This window comes from Vipera berus (genome assembly GCF_964194415.1).
Source record: "Vipera berus genome assembly, chromosome: 1".
NCBI classification, from domain to species: Eukaryota; Metazoa; Chordata; class Lepidosauria; order Squamata; family Viperidae; genus Vipera; species Vipera berus.
In genome coordinates this window covers 306,749,141-306,768,141 of record NC_138202.1, presented here as the reverse complement: position 1 = coordinate 306,768,141, position 19,001 = coordinate 306,749,141, and the positions used below count along the sequence as shown (strand labels likewise).

At 38.2% G+C, this 19,001-nt stretch overlaps 1 protein-coding gene across 1 annotated transcript in view; it reads left to right on the top strand.

Annotated features, from left to right (window-relative positions):
- CNIH3 (cornichon family AMPA receptor auxiliary protein 3) overlaps nt 1-9,330 on the top strand; it is a gene marked incomplete at both ends in the record, with an annotated part of 68,368 nt that extends 59,038 nt beyond the window's left edge. The window contains 2 exons of the mRNA XM_081329110.1: nt 8,039-8,151; nt 9,183-9,330. Of these exons, the coding sequence (XP_081185236.1) occupies nt 8,039-8,151; nt 9,183-9,330 (261 nt within the window). The remainder of the gene's footprint in view (nt 1-8,038; nt 8,152-9,182) is intronic.
- Between the last annotated feature and the right edge of the window lie 9,671 nt (nt 9,331-19,001).

Sequence of the window (19,001 nt, the reverse complement as noted above, 5' to 3'; positions counted from 1 at the left end):
TTAAATAATAACTTAGAAGCCAAGCACCATTCTCAGATCCCCGTGGAGCACAGCTTTCCCAGGGGGAGGGGAGAGGGGCGGCCCAAAGGAACACCTTCCTCGGCTCTTAGGGGCTAAGCAGGCATTGTGTGCCACCAGCTAAGCTCCTGAAGGAAGACGGCATTCCGAGGCCCAGCAGAGATTTTTACTGCTGTGTTGTCTTTGGGGCTTTTCAAAAGCAAGCTACAGTCTACTCTAGTCTGTTCTAGCGACCTGAAGGTCTTTAGGATAAACACAGTTCTGCACAGCAACAGCCCCAACTCTACCTTTGGCTTTGCAGCCAGGGAGGCCCAACCGTATCAGTTTACTTAGGCTTTCTTTTTGGCAAATTCCAACACCTGATCTTTCAAACTTATATGGGACAGGTTATTAGCGAGTCTTGGCCTACCATCCAACGGAATACCCAATTAATTCCAAGCAGAGCTTTACCTTTGGGATTCAGATGAGCCCCCCCCCCAATTCTCCAGCCAAAGGCAGCTGCAGACCTTTCCCAAGGGTGCTCAAAGGGCCTTTTCTCGCTCTTCAAGGTATCTAATCGATGATATCTGATTCATGGGCTTCCTCTTCTGTGTTCTGAATGTCTAAATTGCTGCAGTGAAATAGGAGCATTTCTCAACACTATGTACCTGATGGGACCTCAGGAACTACAAAGCAGCCATTTGTTCCCCCTACTTGCTAAGGGAGAGGGCATTATATTTGTGCAAGCAAGATGTAAATGTAGTTAAAAAATAAAAAAAGGCAGCCGGATACCATTGTGCCCAACCACATAACTAAAGCATGCATCAGCATAAATGAACCCAGAACACTGACCCTTCTCACAACAGGCAGTGGTAAGCACCATTTGGCATCTGGCAGGCAAAGCTTTAAACTGCCATTCACTTGAACCTTGGCCCGCAAGCAAGAGATCTCCATATTTATTTGAAATAAATAACTTATTTGTTATATTTGAAATTTTACTCCTTTTTGCCCCACTCTTAGACATAATACACTTCTGAACTAATACAACACAATAGTCTTACATGCAACTGGCCCTTTGAAGGCAACCATGATGCTGATGTGGCAAAAGTTTCCAGGAAGCAGTTTCCTCCAACTTCTTCTGCCTTGAAAGATCTCTGGAGAGGAGCAGAAGGTGGCAGGGAAGCTGCATGAGGGAAGGCTGCTCCAACAAGCCAGCATCATGACCACGCATGATTGGAAATGGGGATTCCCTTTCAAGAAGGGCCAGCCCCCCTCATGCAGGACTGGGAAGTGCTGCTCCCTGCTTCCTCTTGCTCTCCAGAGATCTGTCAAGGCAGAAGAAGGAACACTCTCTCTCTCTCTCTCTCTCTCTCTCTCTCTCTCTCTCTCTCTCTCTCTCCCTCCCTCCCTCCCTCCCTCCCTCCCTCCCTCCCTCTCCAAGCTTGGAGACTAGGAGAATATCTACATCTGAGCTAACAAACTACCAATCATGCCTGGGCTTGGGAAGAAGGCCCTTTCCATCCTCTGTGGATAAAAGTTCCTAAACTTGGAATGCAGTCTGTGTGCGTGTGCACATGCTTGGCTGCAGAAGTTTGTGGAGGTGAAGAGCTTGTGGGGCAACGAGTTGTCCCCACATCAAATTAGCCGGTGCAACTTGTTCTTTCCTGACCAGGTATCTTGAGTCAGCTGCGCTGAGTGAGCAGCATTGAGCTGACCACGCCCACTCAGCCACACCTACTCAGTCACGCCCACTTGGTCACGCCCACCCGGCCCTTTGAGGGCAACCATAATACTGATGCGGCCCTCAATGAAATTGAGTTTGACACCCCTGATCTATAGGCTGAGTTCCTGTAGCATGGTGTTGGTGTTTGCTAGTGTCAGCCCTTCAAGATAAGGCAAGCTCCAGAAACAGGCATGGCAGAGATTCCAGCAATGCTTTTTATTTTTGTAGAATAGAATAAGATCTTGAAGGTCTGTTTAACATTTTCTCTCCCCATTTAATGCTAAACAGAGGTGGAGGTGGTTTTTTTTTTAATCTTTCTCCTGTTCCTTTCTCAGAGCTGAAAAAACTTTTTCTCTTAGTTTTCCTACAGTTTTCAGTAGTAAATAAAACCATAGGTTTCTGGTTTTCTAGCCAGATCAAATCAAGTACAAGTGCCTACTAGATGTATAAATGCTTAGGAACATTTTGCTTTCTATGGACATTAGTTCAATTATGTATCAAAACTGGAAAAAAATGATGGATGTCAGGTGCATTTTAAGTGTCAAAATATTAGGTTAACACAAAAGTACAAAGAAATCCAGATTTTTAATGTTTAGGTGTCTATATACCTCAAACTAAACTACTTTGTAAGTGTTATTAATAGTGTTAGGCTGACACCATGATTAAAGCACTGTACTTTGTCTTTCTATTTTTGTTTTTGGCGAGAGCATCTCCAGTATGTTCTGTTTTTAGAGGTCATAAACCAGTGAATAGTTTCATGAGCGCCAAGCATTGGCAATAATTTATAAGAATTGGCCATTGCTTTTCAGCACTGATTTACAGCATAACTACCACTTTTTCAACCAAAAAATTAATTATGACCACAAATTTATTAAAAGGTACCAATAGAAGAGAATTATTAAATAATTATTAACTTAATAACTAATTACTTTAAAGATAAAATATTAATGAATTAAATAATAAAGAATTATTAAAAAGTGTTTAAATGATAAAGTTTTATCAAACTAAGCTACTCAAACAATTTAAGCTAAGAATGTTTTCCCCCCCTCCCATTCAGCTGTGTCCGATTCTCAGAGACTGCCTGAAGTTTTCTTGGCAAGGTTTTTCAGAAGTGGTTTAGGGGTGAGAAAAATGACTGGCCCAAGGTCACCCACTTGCTTTGTGGGACTAGAACTCATTGACTCCCTTCTAGCTTGCTGCCTTAACCACTACACTGATGTAAACACTACACCAATTGTTTAGCAGTGTCTAAGTGATTGCAAGACGGGAATGTCTTTTAGTATAATGCTTTATTTAAAATGCAGTTTTATCGAAGGCTTTCAGAAAATGGCAGAATAGAATTGTAATCAAAAACCATTTCAGTACTGAACACCTGATACGATTATCACATGAAGCAGCAATTGGTCATTCAAGAGATTCCCCCATCTCTTTTCAACCAATACTTCCAGCATGCTGAGTTGCAAAATTAGAAAACGATATTTGAAAAATTAAGCTCATTTTAAAGGGTAGCTAGGTAAATTATATAATTAGGCATGAAAAGAAACAAAAAGCTAAACAAAAAATCCCCTAAGGGTACCATATTGCAAAAATCTAGAGAATGATACGGTGACAGCAAAGAGTCGGAGAGATCCCAGTTGATGCTTGGTTTTTGCAACCTAGACTTAGAACTGCAAAGTGTAGCATTCCATACAAGCCAGTTACATTATACAGGACAAGATTAAAGCTGGATGGTACTTTTATTAATGGTTTTGGGGAACAAAACAATCCATAGTCTATAAACTTTGCCTTCAGGTTTACAGACTGAACGGGTAATATTTTCATTAAGTTTACCAAAGATTTGTAAGAGGCATGGCAAACTTTTGAATTTTCAGAAAGTTTTCATTGTGGTTAAAATATCAGAAAGAAAGAAAAATGAAGCTGGTATAGCTTTGCAACAAATTGCAATCTAAGATGGAGTGTCTCTTGGAACTATGGGAATTGTACTGAATGTAATGTATTGGTAAGATTGTTGGATTCTAACCAAAGAGGTCCTAGTTTGTGGCTGTTCAGCTGTTTTATGTTGTTCGCGTTGCATAATGTATGTTTGTAGCCATTATCTCTCCCTGATTGTTGGAAGGATAACATTAGAAAGTGTTCAGGATGCAACTTGTGAGAATTAGAGAAAAAGTAATCCAATATTTTACTATATCTAAAAATCATTAGGCTGAATTGAAGATCTCTTGAATCTCCTCTGAAGACTGACTCTGGATGGAGGAAAAATGAGACTGCCAAATCATTCTCATGCCAACAGATGCAAGCAGGATCACTTGCTTTCTGGTTTGCTTCAGTAGCTCTTTCATTTGGCTTTTAAGCCTTTATATATTTTTATAACAATTAGTGCTTGGATTTGCTTGCTATTCTGTTAACTCCATATCATCTCTTCCTCTCTGTCATCTTTGTATGACCTGTAGAAAATTTTAGGCATCTGACAAATGAAATTAACCAGAAATAAAACAAAGAACACCAGGAACTTTGCATAAATTTTTCAGTAGACTTCTTAAGCTTGGTATGGAAAGCCGCTTGACTTAAGGCCAAAAATATTTTTACTATCATAGGTCATGTTTCTGTGTAATACACATGTGTTTTCCCTACTTTCTACTTGTTTTCAAGGATCTGTTTAAAATATAGATATGTTATAAAATATTACATTTAAGCCAGAGCTAAGGCTCAGATTTTTGTAGGTCCCCTGGAAGAAAAAAAGAAAATCTTCTATTTGTGTCTGATTCACAGAACATACTGCTGGCAAGCCACCTGTTGAGAGATTGCAAAGCTTGCTACCTGCTGTGCTGCCAGGTGGGCCAAGTGAAGTCACACACTGTTTATGCAGGCATCACTGCTGGGTTGTGTTTGGCAGATGACCCAATTTTCTTCACAGTAAACACTTCTGTCCCAAACATAAACAAATGCTGCAGATATAGCAAGCTATAGAAACATATTTCAAATGAACAAGATATGGGGTCAGGCTGGACCAGGAGGTGCAAAATCAGTCACTGAGAGAGAAGAGAGGAATTCAGAACCATGGAATAAGTTAGGAGGCAAAACTGAGATTCATGCCAGCAAATCAGAATCAGAGAACAACTCTCTGTCTCCAAGCAAACCAGGCTAAGGACTTCTTCAGGAAAGGGTACCTTTAACAAACAGCAACCTCAAATTGTTGGTTCCCAAACACATTTCCTTGCTCCATCTTTCTTAATGGGAAAAGGGAAGGGTGAAGAAGTGGTGGGAATTTCTGTCTCAAAAGATTTTTACCTTGTGGCTTCAACAGACTGCTTCCTCGGCTGCAGTTGGACAGTTGGCTGAGCAGCAAAAAGAGAGGTATAAGAGTGGAGAGTCACAGAAGACCCTTAGCTCCCTATTACTGGATGCCGCGAAGTAGAGGCTGAACAGCAATGCTCATATCTGAGTTCTTGTTCTGAATAGGATGTAGTCTAAATAGTCCCTTTTAACTTGGTGATGCTATGCTTCTCTAGCACTATACTGTACAGTTTATCATGCTTGCAACCAATTTTCTCTTCACTGTTGCTCATCTGTTGCCAAAAATTAAGCTGTGAATATATTCAAAATTCTTCAGGTTTTGATACTAATTCCTCATCTTGTACATGTTCTGTGAATAGGCCAGATATGTAACTGATGAACTTATGATGCAGATATAATCATCTTTATGTGTTCCGGTTCTTGTTTTTAAAAACTCAGAAAGCATTAATTTTTACTAAGAAAGAGTTAGTGTTGATTATCCTCCAGATATCATGTCATTTTTTAATCACAAATTGTAAATTTCTTACTTACAAAACAGACAAAATTAAACATTTTTAATGTGTTTCTAAATAGTGAAAAAAAATCCCTAGCTTATATACAGGTAGTCCTTAAATACAGATAAGCTTAATACAGGGTTAAATACATATAGTTACAATGGCAACTGGGACCAAAATTTCCATCACTAATGAATGAGGTCGTAAAGTACAGCTACATCCCTTAGCAATGGCTAAGTAACTGCAGTCTCAATTGCTGTCATTAACTGAATTGCAGTGGTTGTTAGGTGAGGACCTCTTTGCAATTCCTGCCAGCTTTTCACAACCAAAGACATTGGGGAAGCCAGAAGAAGTAGCAAGTCATAGGTGGCTCACAAGCAGGCCAACATTCAAGTAACTGACTGCTGCTAGGGGGAAGAACATGTGGGGGTGCAGAGGTGGCTGGAGTGGTGAAGGGTGAGTGCAGCTAGACTTGGGGTGGCTGTTGCCAGGAGGGAGAAGGAATAACATGAAGAGGGGAAGGCATGGCATAATTAAGGGAGAATGTTTAAACCAAATTTAAATTTAAATTTTAAATCAAATCAACCTTTATTGTCAGAGTACAACATGTGTACAATGAGATTAGCTGAGCCTCCCTTCGTGCACATCCCCCCCCAACACAATGAATCCTACTAACAAACACATAAACTTATTGCACCATGTGAACTTATTGCACAACGCGCCGGCCCCACAAGTGTATCATACTATGTTGACATGAAGTTATTTTCCATTCAGGAGTCTTACAGCCCATGGTAGAAACTGTTCTTCAGCCTGTTGGTGTGGCTGGCTATGCTTCTATATCTCCTATCCAATGGTAGGAGAGTGAAGAGGTGCTGACCAAGGTGTGAGTCATTCCTGAGAATTTTCCTTACTCTTCTAAGACAGCGGGCCCTGTTGTCTAGTGGTATCGGGACAGCCCATGATGTTTTGAGCTGTACTCACCACCCTCTGTAGTGTCTTTCTATCCTCAGCTGTCAAGCCAGCATACCACACCATAATGCAAATGTGAGAGGGTGCTTTCTATAGTGGACCGGTAAAAGGAGTTCATCAGTCGTTGTTCCACTTTGTTATTTTGAAAGACCCTAAGGAAGTAGAGTCTCTGTTGTGCCTTTCTGGCCACCTGGGTTGTGTTGATTTCCCAGGTGAGATCTTCGCTGAGGTAGAATTTAAAGGAGGAAACTCTCTCCACACAGTCCCCCTCGATGTAAAGTGGGGCGGGTTCCTCTCTTTTCTTCTGGAAGTCTAACACCATCTCCTTTGTCTTGCTGATGTTCAGGTGCAGGTTGTTATCTAGGCACCATGAGGATAATTTTTGAACCTTCCCCCTATACGCTGTTTCATCTTCACCTGTAATGAGACCCAATATGGTGGTATCATCTGTGAACTTAATGATCGCAGTGGATGGGTCAGATGATACACAATCATGCGTGTACAGTGAATAAAGGTAGGGACTGAGCACCCAGCCCTATGGCGAGCCAGTGCAAAGCTTCAGGGAGGTGGATGTGACAGACCCGACCCTTACTGTTTGTGGCTGGTCCCTCAGAAAGTCTCTGATCCTGTCGCAGATGGAAGAGGGAAAATCCAAGTCAGTCAGCTTTTCGATAAGGATGCTCAGCAGAATAGTATTGAAGGCTGAGCTGTAGCCAGTGAAAAGCATCCTGACATAGTTTCCGGGTTTCTCCAGATGGTTCGGAACAGAATGTAAAGCAGTAGCTATAGCGTCGTCTGTCGACCTATTCCCCCTGTAGGCAAACTGATGTTTGTCAAAGTCTGGCAGGAGGCATGTCCTAAGGTGTTGGAGAACCAGTATTTTGAGCATTTCATCACTACAGATGTTAATGCGATAGGCCTGGAGTCGTTTAGGCAGTTAATTGTCTAAATGTGTGAGAGTGAGAGGAAGGGAGGCTTAGGGAGGGTGTTGCGGGTGCATGAGTGGTGTGTAGGCATAGTGAGACTTGGGGAGATTATGCAGGGGTGTGCAAGTAGCTGGTGCAAGTGCAGAGGAACTTGGTTGTATGGATGGGAAGACTTTCCTCAGTGACTTGCAACTTTTCCTGGCAATTTCCCCATTGAGTTTATCAGGAAGCTAGAATGTAGCTTGCAAATGGCAGTCATGTGATTGTGGGGTGCTGCAACCAGTCGTAAGTATAAGCCAGTTGCCAAGCACCCAGATTGCAATCATGTGATTCGGGAGTACTGGGATGGCTGGTTGTAACCATCATTCATTCAGCGCTGTCATAACTTTGGATGAATGCTGAACTAATGGTCATAAGTTGAGGATGACCTATAGAGAGAAGGATAGATGTGGCTTGGATTCAGGATTTATGTTGTTCAGAATCACAATACTATACAATGACTCTTCAAATATATGTAGACCAACTGATGTAATAGACTAAAAGATTTGCAAATATAACTGATCTTCTGGCAAGGTAATTATTTATGTAATTTATCTTTAACCTTATAATTCTCTCTTTGTTTCCTTTCTCTTTAGTTAGTGTTGCCAGAATATTCCATCCATAGCCTTTTCTGCATAATGTTTCTGTGTGCTCAACAATGGTTAACTCTGGGCTTGAATATTCCCCTGCTTTTCTATCATTTTTGGAGGTAAATCTAACTCTATTTTGATTCCTTTGTGTTCACAGATTTGTCTCCTTTACCTCCCTGGCAGAGGACTTTGTGTTGTGAGTAGCTGCCAGACAGGTAGAAATGTAATAAATATATTTTCTTACATGGAGATGATGCTGTGAAGAGAAAACTGTATCTGCTGTGAACTGTAAGATTGTGTTAATTTTTCTACTTGACATGGGGACATCAAGGGCATGGGTACATCCAGCATGTAAAGCATTGTCTTCTGATGTAGTGAGCAATGCATAGAATAGGGTCAGGCCTCATGACTTGGTGACAAAGTCCATGTTATACTTATATGTTAAAGATACCAGGAGTGACTAAAAGATACTGTCTGGCTCTCTTACAGCATAGACTGTAATGGACCAGAAAGATATTTTTTCTAGCATTTCATAAAACAAAAGAGCCATTTTGGTTTAGTCATTAAGGTACTAGACTAGGTATGGAGAAAATTAGGTTCTAATCTTGTCTGGCTAGGTGAGACCATCTTCTTCAGCTGTAGGAATGATGCAGTAGCAAACTGCTTTAAAAATGTTTCCAAGAAAACTGCATGGACTTGATTATACCATTGTCAGGAATTGAAATTGAGTCACAAGACACAAATAAAACAATTATAAGGCAACTTCATAATTCTATTCTAGTGCTCCTTCATCCATGTATGAAGAGAAAGAAGGCACACTCTATGACATGCAAGAGACCTTATTCTTATCCCTCATTGTGGCCTCACAGGCTTTCCCAGAGGGAGTTAATTTTCTTGTGGTCTTGTGGTGTAGACTCTCCTTTGGACTTAGAAACTTGTGAGAAGAGAGTTTTCTAAATTTTGCAAAGAGCTTTGCACAAATAGAAAAGATTCTTCCCTGTACTTTAGCCTCATTGCATAGAGGTCTGTGAGGTTGTGACAAGAATGAAATATGAAGCACTTTGGGAACAGAACACCCAATTAAAGACCTTCTTGTGGCTTGATTTTAGTGAGAATCTTGAAGATTTTCTTATGTTCTCTTTTCTTTCAGGTATTTTCATTGTCCAGCAGACAGCACAGAACTAGCCTATGATCCACCTGCAGTGATGAATGCAGATACCTTGATTTATTGTCAAAGGGAAGCCTGGTGTAAACTAGCTTTCTATCTCCTCTCATTCTTCTACTATTTGTACTGGTAAGCATGGCCTCATTTCTTCTAAAAGGCAATTGGTAACATTTAGAAAATTTCTTTCCCCTCTGGGTGCTGCATTGCCATTCTGTCTGTTGAAGGTTCCTAGGGGGAGTAGCTTCTACTTGCTCAAGGGCTATCAGGTTGTTAACAACATTACCCAAATGTTAACCATTAGGTTGATAAAAATCAAAGGACAGTGACAATCTGTTTTTGAATATTCCTCAGCATAAATTCCCTCTCCCTTTTTTTTGACAACCATCAGTCACTATAATGTGATTCTGCCTGCCTAATCTCATTAAGAAAACTAACCAGATCATTCAAAAGATCATAATTTATATCGTATATTCAGATCTTTTTGCTATAAATAACAGTAATTATTAATTTACAAATATGGAACTTGGGGAAAAAAACTGCTAGTTTTATGAATGGCTTTTTAACAGCAGGATTTGGGAATTCTGTTTTTATATTAACTTTATAATGCTGTACATCAGAGTGATAGTTTTATTTTTCTTGTTACAAATAAGAGAGCTGCCTAGCACTAGGCATCAATATTTGTTCACAAACAAGTTAGTGAATGTCTGTATGTGAAGCAGCAGACTGTTCCAAATGAAGCACATTTCTCACTCTCAGCCAATAAAACATATTCCCTAAAATGCACTGTAAAAACTAGGACTGTATTTCTAAGAAGGCACTTTTACTACTAAGGCTATCTATTATGGCTGCTCTATTTAAGTGATGTGCAATCTCATTTTAAGAGCATTATTTGGTATATATACCAATATTAATTTTATGCTTTATATTTACATATTGGCTGTATTTCGAAAGCATGATTCCAGATTGTGGATAAATCAACAACATAACTTATGGGAATCATACAATAAATACGTTGTATGCATTAAGTGTTCAGTCATTAATTTACCTATACAAATTGTTTATTAGCGGTAATAAATGGAGAGAGAACAAAATAAATAAAATAAATTACATTACTGTCTGTCCTGCATTTGGGAGGGCATTTGGCAATGCAGGAGAGGAAAAAAAATCAGATTCAGGCTAGTAGAATGGTAAAGTTAACAGATTTCAAAGGGATGGAGAAATATCACATTATAGCTATATTCAAAGAAATAATAACAACAACAACAATAATAATAATAGTTGGAAGGGACCTTGAAGGTCATCTAGTCCAACCCCCTGCTCAGGCAGGAAACCCTATACCATATCGGACAAATGGCTGTCCAGTCTCTTCTTAAAAACTTCCACTGTTGGAGCATTCACCACTTCTGGAGGCAGGTTGTTCCACTGATTAATTGTTCTAACTGTCAGGAAGTTTCTCCTTAGTTCTAGGTTGCTTCTCTCCTTGATTATTTTCCATCCGTTGCTTCTTGTCCTGCCTTCAGGTGCTTTGGAGAATAGCTTGACTCCCTCTTCTTTGGGGCAGCCCCTGAGATATTGGAACACTGCTATCATGTTCCCCCTCGTCCTTCTCTTCGTTAAAGTAGACATACCCAATTCCAGCAACCATTCAGTTAGTCATAGCTTCTTATTGTTGGATCTGATAACACACAATCATACTAACCAAACCAGGGGTCACCATTCACAGAAATATCTCATGAACAATAGAAGAGAACAAATGTAGAACAAATGTAGCTGAGGGTTAAACTGTGAAGTCCTTGTGATCTTAGTTGTTTTATTACCTGACTAATAACATCATCATTGCCAGTGAGTATGGGGTTTGCTCCCTGTTTATATGCAATATCTTGCCCTATTAGTGTTGACTTTCTTCTTGGTAGTTCTTTAATTAGGGCATTGTTCTTGTCTTGTTTGTTTGTCTGGTACTAATCTCTGTTTATCTGGATGTTGGTTGCTGGGGAGGATGTGTTCTGATCTTTTTGTTTCCTTCTTATATAGAGATAAACCACATTTATACATCATTCAAAAAAGGCAATTTTTAAAAAAGCTGCATGTGTCACAGTCAGAAACAGATTTTGCTTACCCCTTTCCTTTAAAATCCAGATCAGTTATTTCTCGTGTTCTAGATGAGTGCATATTACATATACAAAAATTTTCCTGAAATTAAGTGAATATGGATAATTTCACAATGGAATATCATCTTATGAATTCATGCATGCAGCCCTGAGCTCCATGGAAGAAGTAAATGCACAATTAGATACCATCTACAATATAAAAACAAATCATTATATGTAAAAATAATCCTATTACATTTAATTACTGCTGTAGCATTGAACAAGTTTCATTTGGAATTGTTCTACAAAACAGTGTTTTATAGTTAAGGGTATTTTTAATGGATTCCACAGTATAATTATATTTCAAAAATTACATTGCAACTCTTTAAGAAATTCTCACTAATTATTGTTCCATCTGTCCCAGAAGAAAAAAAGAGAATCAAAAAAGCAATATTTAAATATAAATTCTAAATTTATCTGAGAGTGAAAAAAATTCAGAGATGACAAAAATTCCAGAGATCAACTTTCAGAGCTGTTTTGTAAGGAATGTAGTGACAGTGTCAGATTTTTGAAGAAAATGGAAATTGTAAAGAAAAATGTATTGCATGTTTAATTGTTAGCAGTGTTGAGCCCATTGCAATTTAAATATAGGCTGTAGAGATACAATGGTAGCATGCTCCCCAGGTAAAGAACTTCATCGTATAAAATAATTTATAAAAATAAAAGAGATATGCATCTTTCAAGGCATCTTTTCATATTCTTCTTTTTTCTGTTTATGTTCAGCATGATCTACGCTTTAGTGACTTTCTAATTCAAAGATTATGTAAATGACTGAAAACAAAGGTGACCGTATCCAGCCTACAATGATGCCTAATACTAAAACACAGCAACAAAATGGAAGTTTTAAATCCAGCAGCCATACAGGATATAAAAAAGCGAGAGATAAAGCCTTACAAGAATAACAGGTGACAGCACAAGTGGAAAAAAAATATGAAGTGATGGATTGCTGAGCAAGCTCATTTTCTTCTTTCCTTCCTTCGTTTTTTTATTTCCCAGGATAAAGCAAGCTAGGTATTTATAATGTGTGAAGTAGACAGTTTCATCTGCATGTGATGGAGTATGACTTTTATTATATTAATTTATTTTCAGAGTGCAGATTCTGCCACAAACAAGATTGTTTCTGTATCCCTTTTCCCCTCCGAGGGACTTGAAAGCAAGGCAACTATCCTCTGGACCTGTGGTCAAGTAGATGCAGATAATATATGTCTGCAATACTCTGCATTCAATCATATGCTGGAGAAAAGTTGGGAAACATTTGGCTTTTTGTGATTTTGGTGACTGAAGAAAACATATCTTGGGAGAACCAGGGGCCAAAACACATTCAAATTGCATTCAGTTATTCTTTGTGGTTAATGATAAAGTTCCAACTATTCTGAATTAGGGTAGGTAGTGCAGTAAAACAATATTATGTTATATATTAATAATACAGTTATGTCAAGCACTCTATAATATTGCATTCCTCCTACTGGAGGAAAAACATGTCCTAGTAATGTAATGAATGCTTCAACAATGTTTTACAGGCTGCAGTACATATTAAAAGGGCCAATTTACTTTTGTCTGGAGTTCTGTCAAATCAATGTAATAATTTCAGTTGAATTAAAGTTAACAGGATTCCTCCCTTCCCTTCCTTCCTTCCTTCCTTCCTTCCTTCCTTCCTTCCTTCCTTCCTTCCTTCCTTCCTTCCTTCCTTCCTTCTCCATGTATTCAGCAGATCTACAACATGGGTAGATGTTGCAGAACAAAATGCTGATTGTTTTTCATTTTGTGTACTATCTTTCAAATTTTGGTTTGAGATATGCTCACAAAGACAGAAAAGATTGGTGAAGCTACATTCTCAAACGTATTTGTTGGAGATAAAGCCAATGAAATTTTCTATATGAAGAACTGCCATAGCTTATGATTTTTGAAGAGAGAAGAGATAAATAGTGTAGTAGCCTAAATTCTCAGCGGGTGGGCCACATTTGCATTAATTGATAAAATATATTTTATGTTGAAAAGAGTGGAACGGCTTATTCCTTCAGCCCCTCTTTTTTCCCATTAATGTGCCTGCCAACTGCAAACTGAAATCATACAGTACAAAACACTGTCCTGGAAAGAAGGAGAGACTGATAGTGCAGTCTGTATTTTTTAAAAAATAATTTTAATATTTTTTGTTTTATTTATTTAAAATATCTATACAGCTGCCAATTGTATGCAACATAACCATGAGCAGCTCAAAAACAATAGTAACTACAATAAAAAACATAAAACCTAACACACAACTTTGCTAAGGTACAAACAAAATGTGAAAAGAAATTATGGAAAGAAATATAAGCGATGGAAAGTGAAACACATTTAATAATAAAAAAAAGAAAGAAAGTGAAACACATTTATTCAGCTCACAATTTTATACCTGAGCTTGTAATTCCTATCAAATAGTATATTTTAAGTTCTTTGCTACACCTAAGCCTAACAGATCTTGATAAAACAACAAATTCTAAATTTTTAGTAAACATGCATGCTTTATGTTCTCATGAAAAGACATAAAGCAAGCTAACTCAGAAATTAGCTCCATTATATTCATTGGTTCATATTTCCAGATATATCAGTACAGGATTGTTATCGCAGTGAACATTTTCTTGAGAACAAATACTATTTATTGACTTCAGCATGAATCTTAGTCTCATCGCCTACTAGACATGGTGTCATTTTATCGACAGATTTTTTGATAATGCCTCCCAATAGTGATTCTATATTCAGCCTACAAACTTAATCTTAGAACTGTTCATTTACTGCATTTTTTGCCACCTTTTGGACCTCATTAGTTATACTTATCCTGCATTTTTTTCTGATGAAAAATTCTAGAGGGCTGAGTAGCTTGCATTTTGTATTATCTTTCTTGTATGCTATAAAAGTATTACTCAACTATGGATTTGGGATATTTATATAATATGCTATAAATTATTTTTTCTAGAACCGGATATTACACATCATGTTTTCAGTGCATATGTTCAGTCTGGTATGCAAGGTTAATGGGTGTTTGGTAAAATAAATTAAAACAGTAAATATTTTTAGCAGACCATAACAATGACAATATTTTTATATTGTCAAATGCTTGTCAGTAGCACTGTTGAAATTCAAATTTGGAATCTGTATAATTTTATGATTTAATAAAATAAATATCGGCATTTTTGTAAAGTTTGAGATATGTCTAGTAATTTTGTTAAATGCAATAGGAATCAATTGTGTTTTGTTTAAAAGTAAAATACTCAATTAAAAGGTGTCTTACTGTATTGTGTTGTGCATACTTCAACCTAGATGCAAACTTCAACTTAATATATTCCAATATATTAATCATATTTGAAAAAAAATTCTTCTCTTTATTTTGTTGGTCTCATTTTATTTGGGGACATAGTCATGAATGGAAACAAATAAGCTGAGATCCAAGTATGACTGTCCCATTGAGGCATCTCCTTCCTATTTTTGTGCTTAAATAGAGGAGAGAGAAAGCTGTTTTGAATCTACATTACTTTGCATGTGAATGCTTACATCCTTATATGGTCAGACTCAGATCTATCATGTGTTTTTGTTGAACAAATTTTGAAGGATCTTCTATTGATAATTGGGCACAATCAATGAACAATGAATGCATATAACAATATGGTATTCTGTCAATTGTGATATACCTCTTTGTCACAAGTTTAAAAGCAACCATAGAACATAGAATAATAGAGTTGAAAGGGACCTTGGAGGTCTTCTAGTCCAACCCCCTACTTGAACAGGAGACCCTATACCATTTCAGACAAATGGTTGTCCACTTTCTTTTTCAAAGCCTCCAGCACCCACATCTACACTGATCTACAACCATCTACACCTACAAATCTATAACCAGATCTGCACTGATCTATATTTAAACTATGCTGTTGCATGAGTACTTAAAAATCCTCAAGGTAATTCCACCTGAGTCACATAAGACAAAAATATTGAGAAATAGGAAGAGTGTGATAGGGAGAAGGAAAACTTCTTAAATCATTCTTCAAACTTTCAATCCGGGAAAATATTTCAACTGACACTTAAGATGTTCTAAATTATTCCCTTGTTATTGTTTGAAATGGAAGCATTTCCAGTGTTGAAGAGAACTCAATGTATTCTATGAAGTTTTCTATGCGAGAAAATGTATTGTATTTGTATCTGCATTAAATTGGTGAAATGTCAATGGTTAAAAAATTGAATGGGTATTCTTTCTATGATGATGGAAGTTCTTTATATTGCTGAATCTCATTTATTATCAAAGTTAATAGTTTAATTAAATTTCTCAAAAACTCTTGTAGTATATGACATAAATGCTATCAATTCTTGAAGCTTTGCTCAATGTCAGCTGATCTATAAATTTAGTATCTATTGTGTTCAAATACCTTTTCGTCTTTCTTGGATCAGGTGTTTGTTTACTATATAATCTTGAGTGATATTTAACAAATTGATCCATCACATCTGTCATTGTGGAGATATTCTTTGTTCTGTCCCAAACTGAAGTAATAGTTCTTTGGTTCTTTACACTATAAACTTGCAATTTATCTGTTTGTTGACTTTTCCAGAATAAAAGCAAAATCTTCTAGGTCTCGTTTACTTCCATTAAACTGTGCTAATTGGACTTTTAAAAAACTTTGTTCTAAGCCTCAAACTAAATATTCTTGGGCTTTAATTCTAATTGTTTCAGTTCATTCACTAGCATTGTTTCTGGTTTTGCATTCCTTTCTTTTTGATGCCAGCTATATAAACAATTCTATCTCATAAATGCTTGGTGTCCCATACTGTAGTTAAACAAAGTTCATTAAGCAAACAACAACACAACCTCCTTTGATCTAGAGTTTAATCTTCCAGTTATTGGGTTTTACATCTGCATCTGCATCTGCATCTATGAGACTGGTAAGTTTATAGTAAGTTTTATGGGCTAAAGAGTAATATGTATATTCTTTCTCTGCAGGGGTATTGTTATCACCCTGCTTTGAAAAGAGATATAAGGATATATTTTGAGGGAATTTATGTATTTATTTGTCTAATTTATATCTTATATAATTTATACTTTTATATAAAGCAGATTTATCTATGTTTGGAGAGGAAAAACATGTCTATAGAAATATAATATCCCTTTGCAATTTGAAGAAATGTTTGAATGTTTTGCAGAACTTTATTTTGTTGCTATTTGGGGCATAAATTGAAGCAATTGTTATAAAACACTATAAATCTCCCTTGTTCATCTTGGATTTGTTTTTCACACAGCTTTTTTAAAGACCCTGAGTACAATGCTTCATGTGAAGAGCTCATCATAAAGAAGGGGAAAGAAGGCGCATTTCACCTTCGCCATGTGCTGTTCCTTACACCAACCTCAACAGATGGCAATACTGGCTAACTTAAGCAGGGCTGAGCCTGGTTAGAACTTGGTTGTATACTTTTTATCTTTTAATTGTGTTTAGGGAGATGATGATTTTTACTTCAGTACTATATCTTAGATATGAAACAAAAATAGTACATGTTTATTGATCATTTCATAATAAGATATAATTTTCACATGAAAACCTGACCTAGTTACTTCAAAATTATGTGGCTCTGTGCTTCCCAATAGACAATAACAGTGAATTCATAGACATAAAGTGCTTTGTAATTAACTTCAAGAAACAACATTTACAATTATAATAATATTTCATTTTAAAATGTTGCCTCGCTTCAAAATAATTTTTAAAGTATGTCACACAGTGAAAGTATAAAACTTTAGAACAGTAGTATGGAAACAGCTAGGGTTTAGGCAATTGGAAATTCTTAATAGCATGGCAGGATTAGCTTCAGTTGAGGCCTATACCATTTTGAATGAAATGACTGGTTTTTTTGTAACTGAAGCAAAGGAACTCATGTGCATCTACAGTATTTGCTATGTGGGTGTATTTTAATACTGACTGTGACAATTGCATGATAACTGTTCTAAGAAGAGCTGTTGGACAGCAGTCAGAATTACTGAGGGTTACTGAAGATTGTAGAGCAGAGATCCCCAACCTTTTGGGCACCAGGGACTGGTTCTGTGAAGGTTTTTCCACGGACCTGAGAGTGGGTGGTTTTATATGCTGCCTGCATCCCACGGATGAGGCTTTGCTTTTTTGTGCAGACCGGTTGCTGGCATGCCGTGGACCTATAGAAGAAGGAAAAAATTCATTTCAGTGGACATATACTGTAGCATGGCTTGTTTTGAGATTTGCTTTGCAAGCTGAGCTGATCAGTTCTGCCATGTTGAAGAAAAATTACAGTCTCATTTAAAAGTAGTGTCAAGCTCAGAAACCTTCATGCTGTTTTGTATATTTTTTCCCCCTTGGCTTCTCTACAGAAGCGTGGGGGGAGAGTGGGGAGAATGGAATGTGTGTTGCAGCTGTGGATGGTCATCCACGAGTCTGTTTTGTGTACTGAAGATGCTTTCTCATAATAATTGTCTGGAGCTTAATTGGGTAATGTGACCTGCACTGTCAGGGGGAAAATACATTTAATATACTGTTTTGGTGCCAATTTAATCAGAGCTGACTTTTGTATTCATTAGTGCAGGGCTTTTCAACCAGTGGTATGGGTACCACCTGTGGTACATTGGCACCTGGCAGGTGGTACGTGACCATCCTAGAAAAGTGGTAGCAGGGGAGGGGAATGAGCTGAAACGGTGGCAGCACCACACAAGCCTGAGCGAGAGATGGCTGGACCTGCAGGGCTGTCAGGGCTCAGCGGAAGCACCAGGATCAGCTGGAATGTTGCAGCATCTCCAGGGTCTTGTGATTTACATTCAGATGCTTGGCAACTGATTCATATTTATAACGGTCACGTGTCCCAGGGTCATGTGAAGGGACCAAAACCTGCTGCAACCACCCAGCAGACGGGCAGAAAAAAAACCAAACACCCACCCCACCCCCGCTGCCAATCCTCAATAGAAATGCTCACAACAATGAAAACCTCATACAGGAGGAAGAGCGTCGCCGGGCGGGCAGGCAGGTGTCTTGCTCGGCTGTGGCTCAGGGGGCACTTTTTTCAGTGCCATTGTAACTTCAAACAGCCACTAAGAGAACTGTTTTAAGTCGAGGACTACCTGTACTTCATCACTTTTTTCATTTTTTTTTGTCATCAAGTTTTTGACACCTTGCTAGGCGACTGGTGGTACTCGGATGTTGCCATATCCTAAAAGTGGTACAATGGGTGAAAAGGTTGAAAAGCCCTGCATTAGTGCCACCAGGCTATGCTCAATAAAGCCTGGCATTAGGAATTGCAATGTCTCAGGTGTACTTGCTTTGTTGGGGTCATCAGCCAGAACTTTGACATTAAGTCAGCTCTCATTAAAAATGAAAATCAAGTAAGGGGTCCTGAGTTCCTATACCCTATCTAGTCACCTCTGGAGGGTCTGTGAAGACTCAGGGGAAGATGTCTGAATGGAAAAGGCCAGTGGGCTGGAGGCATTTGACAGTAGGCAGCAGTCAGCCGACTGAGCAGCTGTGGAAGAGACTGTACAACATGGAAGTACAGGGATGGGAGCCAGCTGAGAGCCAGGAGCAGATTCCATAAACAAGGTCCAACCAACTCATGGAAGCCACACTGAGCTTGTCACCTCAACCAAACTCGAGGACAGTGACCACTGCAACTGGAGGGGTGGGCTAGT